Genomic DNA, 13,259 nt, shown 5'->3' on the forward strand with positions numbered 1-13,259 from the left:
ACTTTTGGCGGGGTGGAAATTCAAATCCCCCGTGCTGCAATACCTCAGGCTACCAAAAAGGACTGGCAGATTTGTTATTGCTTTTGGCTGTACTGCAGCATGCAGAGGAACGTGTTTTTAAGAGATCTCGACTGTTACAACTGAGAACCCAAAAAGCAGCGATGCAATCAACTTTCAAAAGACGTGCTGTACTTGCGTCTTTGGAAGGAAATTGACTTTTTTTTTGGTTTTTTTTCTTTTTTAAGAGTGAACAGTCTTGTTGCTGATGACTTCTACCGCCAAGTACAGCATCGCTGAAGATCTGCTCTGATGGAAAGCTCATAAAATGCAACTTCTTTGAATGAGAAAGATTTCCATTTTGGAAAATCTCTTTCAAACTAAAGTCAAAAACTGCACGCTGCAGGGAAGTGGTCCCTCACCTTAGCTTCCAGAGGGCTGGGGGTCTGCATCCATCCTCAACAAAAACCACATCAGCTAACCAGGATAGTCCTGCAGTTGCCAGGTTCCGCTTCATCATCTACAAAAAAACCAAAAAACAACAAATAAACCAACCACAACCAAAAAAACCCAGTACCAGCAGTCACGTCAATCGACACAGACCTCTTCCGCGACAAACACCTCCTCAAAAGCAATATGGCCTTCCTGTTAAAGAATTTTCAGACGTGGGTTTCTCTAGATTTGCTTTATTAACAACTCAGAGTTGGGCCACCACCGCAGTGAATGGCACACTTCCAAAAGTTTCCAAACCTTATATACCCTTTTGCCACCCATTGTCCCAGTCCAAAGTCTCTGTAATTTTCCAGCCGATTTTCTGTTCTCATATCGTTATCATTCATCATCTTATCTCATCCATTCTCCATTCTCATGTCTCGGTTCTTCTGAGATTGGTGCTCATAGGCAGAAGGTCTCCGGTCACCATCCTCACTTATCTTCTTACACTTCAAAGGTAAATTTGAAGTGTAATGAATTTCTAAAAAAAATTAGAAATTTTAGGCATATCAACATTTTAACCATAGACTCTGACTGCTGTTCCCTGACTCTGCATCCCCAGGCAGAGCGGCTCCAAGCCAAACACACACGTGCGTGGACTGACAATACAGAAAACGCTACAACCAGTGGGACTCAAAAATGAGAGAAAACTATTAGCAAGAAGAATGACTCCCAGACAGGAGATGCTGTCGAGCAAGAAGACCTACGGGGCTGCAACGGCGAGGTAAGGAGGCTCTATGGGAGCCCCAGAGAAAAAAAAAAAAAGAGTCAAATGTAACAGCCCGCGACAAGAACTTACTGTCAAAACTGGGACAATGGATGCACAAGAAGCCAGGCTGTAAGACCTAAGACCCTAAAGACGTGGAGGAGAAACCCCAGAAAGTAGACCCCACGAAAACAGGGCTCTCAAGAGAAGAGCTGCTGACGCAGCCCTGATACCCACTGCAAGCAGAATGATCCAGAAACATCTACAACACAACGCACGCAAGACAGATCCACGATTTAAGCTTCAGTTGCAAGACAAGACGCACTTGGCCGACTCTGTGCAGGTGAGGCAAGGCATTCAAGGCTACAGATGCCTACTGAGGGGCACGCCAAACTTGCTGAGCACCAAGAGCATCGAGACCTGCGGAAAGCAGAACGAAGGACACAGACTACACAACAGCACGGGTGGGAACTGCCCTGCCTGGCACACGCGCGTATTGCACGGGAGAGTGTCGTGGTTTAACCCCAGCCAGCAACTAAGGACCACGCAGCTTGCTCCCCACCCAGTGGGATGGGGGAGAAAATCGGGAAAAGAAGTAAAACTCGTGGGTTGAGATAACAACGGTTTCATAGAACAAGAACGAAGAAACTAATAATGATAATGAGAACACTAATAAAATGACAACAGCAATAATAAAAGGATTGGAATGTACAAATGATGCGCAGCGCAACTGCTCACCGCCCGCCGATCAACACCCAGCCAGTCCCCGAGCGGCGATCCCCCCACACCGACTCCCCCCAGTTTATATACTGGGCATGACGTCCCATGGTATGGAATACTCTGTTGCCCAGTTTGGGCCAGCTGCCCCGGCTGTGTCCTGTGCCAACTCCTTGTGCCCCTCCAGCTTTCTCGCTGGCTGGGCAAGAGAAGCTGAAAAATCCTTGACTTTAGACTAAACATTCTTAGCAACAACTGAAAACATCAGCGTTATCAACATTCTTTGCATTCTGAACCCGAAACATGGCACCGTACCAGCTACTAGGAAGACAATTAACTCTATCCCAGCTGAAACCAGGACAGAGAGACCCCACGCCCTCCATCTGCGCCCAAACACGGCCGATCCTGAAGATCCCTCTCCACCGCACTTCATCCCCAACCCCTGCCTGCCCGAATTCGCGACCTCTCTCCGCTCCATGTCCGTCCGTCCCCCCATATCATTTGCCCCTCAACTTTGCTTTCAGAGGGCTGCGGGTCAGGTTCCGTCCTCCACAAAGTCTGCCCCAGCTATTTAAGATGTCGCTGCTATCACCAGGTTCCTCTCCATCACCCGCACAAACCGAGCACTACCAGTCCCACGGGCCAACGCCGACCTCTTCCACAGCAGCGTCCTCCTCGGAAGCGCCACATGGCTCGAAAGCTACGGCTGCCGCCCCTTTTGCTCTTCTCGCTTCTGCCGATTTAACTCAAATCCTCCGCAGAAAGCCCGCGCAGCAGCTGCAAGAGCCGGGAGGGAAACGCACCACCAAGAGACCTCGTGGTACGGCGGGATCTGACCGATCCCACGAAAAACAACAAGCGGAAAAAGGCGTCTTGTGGTTGATATACCGCTGGGCTCGCCCACCACCCCAACCACAATCACCTGGGGAAGGGGAAGGTGGTGGAGAAACGCCGGGGCAAGTCTCCCGCTCCGGCTTGGACCTGCAGCTTGTGAAGCGTGGACAAGACGGACTGTTACCGGAAACAACGATAACACTTTTACCAAAACTTTGTGTATCGCGCTGATGCAAGATGCTTTACATCTTGCGTTGCGAGAAGAACGGTGTCCTTGTTATGCTGACTAGCGGTGGATAAGAAAACCTGTATGTTGCAAAATGTGTAAGATACCAGAGGAAATTGCTTTTGGTCGACCTTGCAATTCCCTGGGAAGACGAGAACCTTAGGCCCTTTTAGATAATTGAGCTTAAAAGCGTCACTGTGGCTTGTGTTAAACGAATGAAAATCAAGAGAAGATAGATATTGGAGTTACTAACGAACGTTCTTCAGGATAAGCTGTAGCAAAACATGTAAAGCGTCCCACTGCGCAGAATCACTAGAAGAGGGTGAACTAGCGGACAAGCGAGGAAGACTATCGAAGACCACCAGAGGGCCCCTGAAGACCACCAAAGATCTCGAGCGCGCCTGCGCGAGGGCATTTACGTATATCGACGAGTTCCCGAAATTCAGAGGAATATGTTAATTACTTCCAGGAAAAATCATGAATATGTATATCCCTTTTGTATCTAATCCCAACCGTTGAAAGAACTGGTGTGCACGATAGTGATTCAAAGAAACTAACTCAATAGCCTGATTAACTATTAAGTAGGTATTCTTTATTGGCAGCGCTGGGTGCACGGGGGGGATCGTTCCACCTATCGTGCGCACCGTCGGGCCCAATTGTGCAGGTTAAGTACATGTTCTACGTACATATTCACACGGATTTCCAAGAAATGTTATACATATTCATTAGTTTTCCGGGAAAGTATTAGCATATGCAAATGTCCTTTACGCAGGCGCACTGAAGGTCTCCGGCGGTCTTCGTAGTCTTCCTCACTTGTCCGCTACTTGACCCTCCTCAGGTGACTCTGCGCGGTGTGGTCCTTTGTGGGATACTTGGAAAGTAATAGGCACATAGTGAACAATCCAGACTCGATAGAATTGATCAATTTGTGAGCCAAGGATGTTTTGTAGGCAGCAGGCTTCAAGGACGCTTTGCTTGTGGACACATATTTAGCTAACGGTAGTAAGAGCATTCCAGACGCCTTTAGAAGGCCTTGAACAGAATAAACAAGAAGACAAAAAAAAGAAAGATGCCAGTTAGAAGAACACAGGTGCGCACTCCACGATAAAGGGAACTTCGCACAAAGAACCTCAGTTCGGCAGCTTATCTTGACCAATTAGACTGAGACAAGTTTCGCATGTTTTAGTTAATGCAACCAATTACGCCTTATGTTTATGCGCGTGTACAGTGTTGATATAACCAATCATTAGGTGTAACTAGGCGCGTGGACAGCTCACGCTAACCAATCTCTAATTTGCTTATGCGTGAACAGTAACTAGAATGAACATATAAACCGAGCTATCTTGGCAATAAAGGTGGCAGCTGCTTGATCATATTGATTGTGCGCAGTGTCCGTGACTTCCGCCGTCAACAGTTCTTTACATGTTTTGATACATCTTATCCTAAAGAATGCAACGTTAGTCCCTAAAAAAATGCTTTTTAGTGCTCTTATTATTTTTCATGAGTGATGCAAAACCATACGGCTAGTTTAAGCTAAATTGTCTACGAGACGAGCACGAAGGCAGGAGTTCTTATCTTTTCCGGCCCTATCTATTCAAGCAAGGCCTCCGCTTGTGCCTTCCCAACAAGATCGTAAATTCATCAGTTTAATTAAGTTTTGTGATTGCTCACGGCTCCCGAGTACCAGCCTCTGGCGGGCTTAACCCTTGACAAACACCAGTCCTTGGTACGTAAAGTTACACAGAGATAATCACGAAGCAATAAGCGGTTCGTCCTCTATATCGACAGGCACGACAGGCACGACCCCCGCCGCAATAAGGAGCGCCTGCCTTATAAAACTCCAAAATCGAGCCCGAGAGAGTTTCTAAAGTGCTGTGAAAATGTATATTGGCTTTCGCAGAACGAGAACACAGAAATTTGCCTAACTACTGCATAAGTTACATCCCGAAAGGATGTTTGCCTCACTGCCACTAAATTAGGCCTTAACACGGGAAATGTGTAGTTAATATATTCCAGGCATCAATTGTATTTTATAGTTTGTAGGGTAATCAATGGGCACAAGCAGAATATGTAGTTTCTTTTTGATGAGATAAGACATCCTGTAACTCAAGTACTTAAAGGATGTGTAGATAGATTTGTGGAAACATAGAAAAACAGACATACGGACTCAAGGACGAGTAAAATTGAGAACACAAGTAAGAAGATAAAGGAGCGATTTGTTAGCATGAGAACAGCATTTGGGGGTCAAAGATTATTTGACGTGAAAGATACGAGAAGAACAAAGGAAAACCAGGAGTTTAATGTGAAAATATTAAAAAGTGTGACTGAGGGAAACGACAGGGTGAAAAGTGCCGCCAGAGGAAGACTACTGACTTCATCCCTTTCAGATCCCTGAAGGCTGCCAGAGGAAGACTACTGACTTCATCCCTCGCAGATCTCCGAAGGCCGCCAGAGGAAGACTACTGACTTCATCCCTTTCAGATCCCGAAGGCCGCCAGAGGAAGACTACTGACTTCATCCCTCGCAGATCTCCGAAGGCCGCCAGAGGAAGACTACTGACTTCATCCCTTTCAGATCCCCGAAGGCCGCCAGAGGAAGACTACTGACTTCATCCCTCGCAGATCTCCGAAGGCCCCCTCCGAACCGCAAGAGACGCGCGCAAGATGGGGTGGTCTGGGGGTGGAGTTATGTTAATAGATACCTGAAATATTAAAACAACCCCTCTGAGATGCCACAAACGCAGTGTACAAAAAGGCAAGTTTGGGTACAGCCGGCGCGCCCCTGGTTTCGACGGCGCGCCCAGCGCCGGTTGCCTTTGTCCTAGAATAAACTCGTAAAATTCGGGAAATTCAGCGTGAGTGCGTTCTCACAGGTGCCGACTTTTACGGTAACAACGCCTGACGAAGCCAAGAGCCCCGCTGCGATAAAAAAACACGCCGGGCCCTCCGCCGGGGGGGGCTCTGCCGTTACCACACACCCAACATGCCGACGGCCCGCCCCCCCCCGGCTCAGAACTACAGCTCCCGGCATGCCCCCGCGCGACCACGTGACACCGGCGCCGCGCCGGCCGCTTGGAGAACTACAGCTCCCGGCATGCCCCCGCGACACAGCTCTCGCTCTCCCCCCCCCACACACACACACAGGCCGCTCCCTCAGCCCCGCCGCGGACGGTCCGGCTTTAATAACCGGCACCCCCGTCGACCGGTAAACCGACGGCCGAGCTCGCCGCCAGGAAAACCGCCCCGCGGCCACGACAGGCCCAAACCGAAGCGGCTTCCCCTCTCCGGGCGGGAGGGAAGATGGCGGCTGCGGCCGGAAACGCCGGTGCCTCCTTCCGCCTCGGTAAGCCTTGCTTCGTTTTGATTGGACGTCGCCGCCTCCCCTTCCCTCCAGAGGCGTGGGCGGGGCTTCCGGCCGGGGTCAAGTCCTGCTTCCAGGTAGTGGCCCGGGCGGGGGGGTCCCCGTCCCTCCTCTCTGCGCCTCAACGCCCGCCATGAGCCTGCAGTGGACGGCGGTCGCCACCTTCCTCTACGCCGAGGTCTTCCTCGTCCTCCTGCTCTGCGTCCCCTTCGTCTCCGCCGCCAGGTAGGGCGGGAGGGAGACCCCCCACGGCCGAGGTGGTGCTGGGCCGGTGGGGGTGTGTCCCAATTTCCCCCCCCCCCCCAACCTCTATCTCTTCCCCCCCCCCCCCCCAAGATGGCAGAAGATCTTCAAGTCGCGCCTGGTGGGCCTGGCGGTGGCCTACGGCAACACCGTCTTCGTCGTCCTCATCGTCATCCTCGTCCTCCTGCTCTTGGGTGGGTGCCGGCACCGTGGGGGGGGGGGGGGGGGCTGGCCCCCCCCTCCCCAAATTGATGCCCCCCCCCCCCCTTCCCGCAGACGCCCTGCGGGAGACCCGTAAGTACGACGTGACGGAGCGGGTGGCCCTGCAGAGCAGCCCCGGCGCCCTCGAGCATTTCCACATGAAGCTTTTCCGAGCCCAGCGCAACCTCTACCTGGCCGGTTTCGCCCTCCTGCTCTCCTTGTGAGTTTGGGGGGGGGGGGATCTGGAGCCGGGGGGGGTCTGGGGGTGCCCGCGGAGCCCGGCTTACCCTGCCTCCCGCAGCCTCCTGCGCCGCCTGGTCACCCTCATCTCGCAGCAGGCCATGCTGGGCGCTTCCAGCGAAGCGTTCCGGAAACAGGCGGAAGGCGCCAGCCAAGCCGCCCGCCGTTACATGGAGGATAACGACGCTTTGCGGAAAGTATGGCGGGAGGCGGCGGGGGGGGGGGCGCGAAGGAGGCATCCAGGCGCCTCGGGCCCTGACGTGCCCCCCCCCCCCCGCCAGCAGCTGCAGGAGGCAGGGGGTGACGGGGGCGGCCCCGTCGTCCCCCCTCCCACGACGAGAACGAGACCCTCAAGGCCAAGGTGGAGAAGCTGAAGGAGGAGCTGGCGGCCAGCAAACGCAGTACGGGCAGCGCTGCGGGGGGGCGCGTTACGGTGGGGGGGGGGGGGGGGGCGTTACGGTGTGGGGGGGGGGGGACCCTGACACAGACGACCCCCCCCCCCCCCCCCCGACAGCTCTGGAGAAGGCGGAGAACGAGGTGCAGGCCATGCGGCGCCAGGCCGAGGGGCTGACGCGGGAGTACGACCGGCTTCTGGACCAGCACGCGCGCCTGCAGGTAGGGGGGGGGGCACCCCAAACCCCTACGACCCCCCCCCAACCCCCTTTCGGACCCCCTAACACCCCCTCTGCCTGCCCCCCCCCCCCAAACCCCCTACAACCCCCCTTCAACCCCCCCCAACCCCCTTTCGGACCCCCTAACACCCCCTCTGCCTGCCCCCCCCCCCCGCCCCCAGGGCAGCCCATGACGGCCCCCGGGACAAGAAGGAGGAGTGATGACTCGGCCACGCCCGGCCACACCCACCGGGCCACGCCTTCCCCCCCCCCCATCCCCAGTTCAGCGAGTGGGGGGCCAAAACTCGGACAAGGTGTTTCCAGCCCCCCCCCCTTACCCCGTGTTTGGGGACCCCCTGCTCTGTGGCAGCACTCCGGGGGGGGTGGGGGGGCGCGGGGGGGCCTCGGGAACCCCATTTTCAGGGGGTCCGAGCCCCCCCCCTTTTTGCCCCTTCCAGGGGGGGGTTTCCCCAGGTGTGCGCAGTGGGGGAACTCCCCCCCCCCCCCAAAAACACACCAGCTTCTGCTTCAATAAACACGTGGGATCAGGCCACGCTCGTCTCCACCTCCCGCTCCTCTCGGGGACCCCCCCCAGCACCCCAATTTCCCCCCCCCCCAGGTCCCTTTTTACCCCCCCCTTGTCACCCAGGCGCCGGAGATCCCCGAGGCTCAGCCGTTTTTATTGGCACCGTGCACAGAAAACGGGGAGCTGGGGGGGGGGGCAGCTCGTATCGTCCGTCCCGGGGCCCCACGGCCCGTCGCAGCGTGGGGTTAGTCCGTCCCATCCGTGGGTCCCCGTAAGGCTCGCAGGGACGGCCGTGGGGGGGGCCGTCTCGCCGTGGGGGGGGGCCGTCTCGCCGTGGGGGGGGTTCCTCTGCGAGCGGGGCGCCCCCACGCGCTACAAGGCGGCGTGCAGGGCCCGGGCCTGGCCCCGCAGCGCTTTCGAATTCCCTCTGCACAAAATCCGTCAAAGCTTTCCGCATTTCCACCTGGGGGGGGGAGGCGTGGGGGGGGGGAACGAGCCGGGCCCCGTCGAGCCGTGGGGCCGGGAAGAAGAGACCCCACAGAGCCGTGGGGCAGAACGGGGTCGGTTTGTGCGTGGTCCCCCCCCCCCCCCCCGCCGTGGGGCAGCTCCCCCAGCGCTCACCGTTGACGTACCCTCCGCCCGGAGTCGCTCCAGGAGGGGCCGGACGCTGAAACGGTCGCCCCACGACCACCGTAATTCGCTACGGGACAGCGTCAGTAACCCCCCCGCGGCGCCCCCCCCCCACCCCAAAGCCCACCGCCTGCCCCTTAGCCAGCCCCACGGCCGCCCCCCCCCCCCCAAAAACCACCCTACCCCCCTAAGCACCCCGTAATCCCAGCCCCCCCCGGCGCATCCCAAGCCCCGCTCCACCTCCCTGCCCCACAACCGGGGTGTCCGCCTGCGCGCGACCCCCCCACAGACCCCCCCCCGCCGCCGCTCGCCTCACCTGCCCCACGCGGGGGACGTAGGGGGGGGCGTTGGGCAGGACCGTCGTTCATGCCTGGCACAGGGGGCTGCTTGGCATCTGCGCGGCCTAGCGGCGAGACCGCCCCCCCCCCCCCCACGGCACGGCACGACACCCCCCCACGGCACGACAACCCCCCCCCACACACACCTCCCGAGTCGTATCCCCCCCCCCAGCCCCACCTGCCTGCATCCCCCCATCCCACCCTCCCCCCCAATTCTTCCTGCCCCCCACCCACAACCTCCCAGACCCCCCCGTGTCCCCCCCCCCCCCCCCAGTGCCCCCCGGTTTTGCCCCGTGCCCCCCCCCCAGCCCCGCTCACCCCCGTGCCACAGGGGCAGGATGACGGGGTCGAGGCGACACTCAGCCAGGAGGCGCCCGATGCCTGCAGGAGGGGCAGGGTGTGGGCGTTTGGGGGGGTCACGGGGGGGGCCAGGTAGCCCTTGGGGGGGTGGGGGGTGGCCGCGAGAGGCAAGCAGGGAGCGAGGGGGGGGGGGTCAAGAAGCAGTTGGGGGTCGGTGGGGGGGGGGGTCTCACCCCCACTTGAAGCGCACGAACTCCTGCCCCATGTTCACTTTGCCTGCGGGGACATGGGGACGTGGGGGGGGGGGGCAGCACAGGAGAGCCCCCCCCCCCCCCCCCAAAAGGGTCCCCCCCGGCCGCCCCCCAGCCCCCTTATCTGCCCCCCCCCCGCCTCCACCCAGGTCTGGAGAAGAGAGACCGATCCCCAAAGCTCCCACACTCTCTCCTAGTGGTCCCAGTTCCCCCCCCCCGCCCCCCCACTGGGGGTCCCAGTGACTTTAATGTGAACCCCTCCCCCCACCCCCCAGTGCTCCCAGTCCCTCTAGAGCAAAGCAGCCTCCCGTTCCCCAGTTTCCCCCAGTGCTCCCAGTACCCTCAGGGAAGACGTGCACCCAGTCCCCCTGGTTGAGCTTCTCCAGGATGAAGTCCATCCCTCGCTGGTACACGCCGTCCCCTGGGGACACCAGTTCAGCGCACTGGGAGCCCTCCAGTACGGACTGGGACCAGCCAGCACAACCGCCCCCCCCTCACTCCCCCAAGGTAAACCGCAATCTCTCCCAGTACAAGCCGCAACCACCCCAGTACAGACTGGACAACCCCAAACCAGGCTGGGCCTGGCCCAGCAGCCCTTCGCATCCCCCCCCAGTACAAACCGGGATGCCCCCAGTATAGCTGGCCTCGGCCGCGCACCCCCCCCCCGCCTCCCAGTTGCCCCCAGTGCCTCCCAGGTGCCCACCGCGGCAGACGGGGACGCAGCGGCCGAGGCTGAAGAAGCGCGAGTGCAGCTCCCGGGTGAAGCAGATGTCGGCGGCCGTGGGGGTCCTGGGGGGGGGGGGGGGGGGGGGGTGAGCAGGGAGGGGGCTCCCCGGGACCCCCCCCCCCTCAAGACCCCCCCCCGCCTCACCACCCCGCATCTTGTGCAGACTCCAGATGTGCCGCAGCTTTAGGGAACCTGGCGGAGGGAAGAAGCGAGGGGGGGGGGGGGGGGGGGTCACGGGAGCACCCCCTAGACCAGACACAGACACCCCCACCCCCCCCCCCCAGAAACCCCTTGGGGCCCCCCCCCAGCACCCTTGGGATCCCCCGGGGACCCCCCCAACTCCCTCAATATCCACTGGGGACCCCCCCCCCCGCTGCCAGCTGAGCCCCGCAGCGCCTCCCCGGAGCCTCAAAGCACCCCAGAAACCCCCCCCCCCAGCACCCCCAGCACCCCTTGGGATCCCCTGGGGACCCCCCCCCCGCAGCCGGGCGTACCCCAGAGGTGCGGGTCGTCCATACAAGACTGGTGGTTGGAGAGGGTGAGGAGGGGAGTGAGGGGCCCCCGGCGCTCCACCAGTTCGTGCAGCACCTCGGCGTTGTGCACCCGCAACCGGTTCAGGTAGCCTGGCACCGGGGGGGGGGGGGTGGGGAAAAAAAAAAATAAAAAATGAAAAAAAAATAAAAATAAGGTGGGGGGGGGGGGGGGGACACACACACCCTGGGGTTGGGACACCCCTCCAGCCAAGCCAACTCCGTTCCCCGGTCGCTGGTGGGCTACCGGGGGGGGGGGGGGGGGTCACTCACGGGTCCAGACGCAGCTGTAGGTGCCCACCAGACCGGTAACGAGACGGCTGGCCAGGGCCCAGGGCAGGGACGGCCCCGCCGGGAACGGCCACTTCACCGCCAGCGGCATGCTGCCATCGCGGGGGGCGTGGGGACGGAGCAGGAGGGGAGGGGACACGGGTTAAAGGGGGACGGGGGGGGGGGGGCACCGGCCCTCCCCGGTGCGCCAGGCCTCGGCCCCGGTCCCGGCCCGGTCCACACACACACACATAACCCCCGCCCGCCGTGCCGTAAAGCGCGCCCGGGCGGCCTGTCGCAAAGGTCGCGCGGCGGGAGGCTGTCGCTGCCGTCAAAACGAGGCCGCGTGTGTGTGTCCGTACGCGCACGCGCTGTCGTAAATTAGAAGGGGGGGGGGGGGGGCGCTGCCGTCAAAAGACCCGGGGCAAGGCGAGAGGCGCCGGGCAGAAGGGCCGGCAATGGGGGGGCGAGCTAGGAAGGTGGGTGCACCATAGAGGAGCAGGGGCGCGCCCCGCCCCCTTTTGCTACCCATTCCCGCTGGGGCCCCCGCCCAACACGGCGGCGGGGGGGCCCCGCCCACCACGGCGGCGGGGGGCCCCCGCCCACCACGGCGGCGGGGGGCCCCGCCCACCACGGCGCGGCCGTCACCAAGGCGACGCCCGGCGCCATTTTGGCGTGGGGAGGTGGCCGCCATTTTGGGAAGGGCGGGGAGAAGGCGGCCGGTACCGACCGTCCCGCCCCGTCCCCGACCCCTGCCGGGGAGCCGGCGGGTAGACGGAGGTGGAGCGGGACGGAACAGGTACCGCCGTTCGGTTCCCGCATCGATCTCCGGGCCCCCGAGCCCGGCGTCGGCTTCACCCCCGCTCCCCTTCCCCTCCTCCCTTCCCCTCAGGGCCCCCCCGGGGCGGCCGCTGCCGCCGCCATGGCCGCCGTCTGGCAGCAGGTACTCGCCGTGGATGCCAGGTGAGCCGGGGGGAGCCCTGTCGCCTCGTCCCTTCGCGGGAGGGGGCACCCCCGGGAGAGGTGTGGCGGGGGGAACGATCTGACGCCTGGTCCCCTTTGGGGGGGGGACGGGGGACGCGACCCGGGCACTTGGGCCCTTGTCAGGGAGGACACCCTGATGCCGAGGTTCCTTGGGGTGGGGTGGGTGGGCAGATCCCGGTGCCTGGGTCCCTTTTGGGGGGGGCAGATCCCGATACCTGTGCCCCCACACATCCGTGCACCTACACCCCCCCCCCACACGCCACGGTGCCAGCTGCCACAGGCGTGAGGGCACCATCACCACCATCACCACCATCACCGCCATCACCGCCATCACCGTGTCCTCAGGTACGCAGCCTACCGCACGCCCCCGCTGGCCCCAGTTCCCGGACGCAGTACGTGCGGCGGCGCAGCCAGCTGCTGCGGGAGCAAGCGCAGGGAGGGACGCTGGAAGGTGGCACCCGGCGCTGGTACCTGCGGATACGCACCCGGCTGCTGGCCCAGCGCTACGGGGCCCTCTCCGAGCAGAGCAGCTGCCGGGCACACAGTAGCAGCGCCCTCCGTGCCAGCCCGCACCACCCTCGACCGCATGGAGGTAACGGCCGCAGGAGGGGGACGGGGGGGGGGGGGGGAGGCGAGGCTGCGAGCCCTTCCCGGGGGGCTGTGGGGTCGTGGCATCCCTCCTGGGGGGCCCCAGCACCCGTTTTGGGGCCTCAGAACCCGTTTTGGGGGTGCTCTGGGGCCCCCAGCAACCCGTTCTGGGGCTGCAGCACCTGTTTTGGGGGGTGCTCTGGGGACCCAGCACCTGTTTTTGGGGCCTCAGAACCCGTTTTGGGGGTGCTCTGGGGCCTCAGAACCCCCTTTTGGGAGTGCTCTGGGGCCTCAGCACCCGTTCTGGGGCTGCAGCACCCCTTTTGGGGGTGCTCTGGGGCCCCAGCACCTATATTGGGGCCTCAGAACCCCTTTTGGGAGTGCTCTGGGGGCCTCAGCACCCGTTCTGGGGCTGCAGCACCCGTTTTGGGGGTGCTCTGGGGGCCCCCAGCACCCATTTTGGGGCCTCAGAACCCGTTTTGGGGGTG

General features: G+C 60.9%; 2 protein-coding genes across 3 annotated transcripts; one reads left to right on the forward strand and one right to left on the reverse strand.

The window, feature by feature from the left end:
• Positions 1 to 6,425: 6,425 nt before the first annotated feature.
• Positions 6,426 to 7,635, forward strand: LOC128138023 (B-cell receptor-associated protein 31-like). Of its 2 annotated transcripts, none has more exons than XM_052779297.1 (6): positions 6,426 to 6,557; positions 6,669 to 6,769; positions 6,852 to 6,996; positions 7,078 to 7,213; positions 7,298 to 7,417; positions 7,531 to 7,635. In XM_052779297.1, the coding sequence occupies exons 1-5, from the start codon at positions 6,466 to 6,468 to the stop codon at positions 7,388 to 7,390; spliced, it is 567 nt and encodes a 188-aa protein (XP_052635257.1). In that variant the 5' UTR covers positions 6,426 to 6,465; the 3' UTR covers positions 7,391 to 7,417; positions 7,531 to 7,635. The 2 variants fall into 2 exon arrangements, with proteins under 2 accessions (XP_052635257.1, XP_052635258.1); XM_052779298.1 differs by having other exon boundaries at positions 6,427 to 6,557; positions 7,301 to 7,417.
• A 908-nt stretch (positions 7,636 to 8,543) lies between these two features.
• On the reverse strand, positions 8,544 to 11,362 carry TAFAZZIN (tafazzin, phospholipid-lysophospholipid transacylase; the record flags this gene model as incomplete). The annotated part of the gene is given in 14 exon segments (XM_052779296.1): positions 8,544 to 8,567; positions 8,569 to 8,616; positions 8,775 to 8,825; positions 8,827 to 8,853; positions 9,100 to 9,141; positions 9,143 to 9,153; positions 9,440 to 9,501; positions 9,655 to 9,697; positions 10,013 to 10,093; positions 10,376 to 10,461; positions 10,544 to 10,545; positions 10,548 to 10,591; positions 10,894 to 11,022; positions 11,203 to 11,362. Coding segments are annotated over 14 exon segments (759 nt in total), but the record flags the coding sequence as incomplete, so codon positions are not given.
• Positions 11,363 to 13,259: the final 1,897 nt, after the last annotated feature.

Source organism: Harpia harpyja, assembly GCF_026419915.1.
Source record: "Harpia harpyja isolate bHarHar1 chromosome 26 unlocalized genomic scaffold, bHarHar1 primary haplotype SUPER_26_unloc_5, whole genome shotgun sequence".
Lineage (NCBI taxonomy): Eukaryota > Metazoa > Chordata > Aves > Accipitriformes > Accipitridae > Harpia > Harpia harpyja.

Bases quoted from the DNA above. Each gene is read 5' to 3' on its own strand.
- LOC128138023 (XM_052779297.1), top strand. From the start codon at position 6,466: ATGAGCCTGCAGTGGACGGCGGTCGCCACCTTCCTCTACGCCGAGGTC. The intron at 6,997-7,077 runs GTGAGTTTGGGG...TGCCTCCCGCAG, and splicing joins TTCGCCCTCCTGCTCTCCTT to CCTCCTGCGCCGCCTGGTCA. The intron at 7,214-7,297 runs GTATGGCGGGAG...CCCCCCCGCCAG, and splicing joins ATAACGACGCTTTGCGGAAA to CAGCTGCAGGAGGCAGGGGG.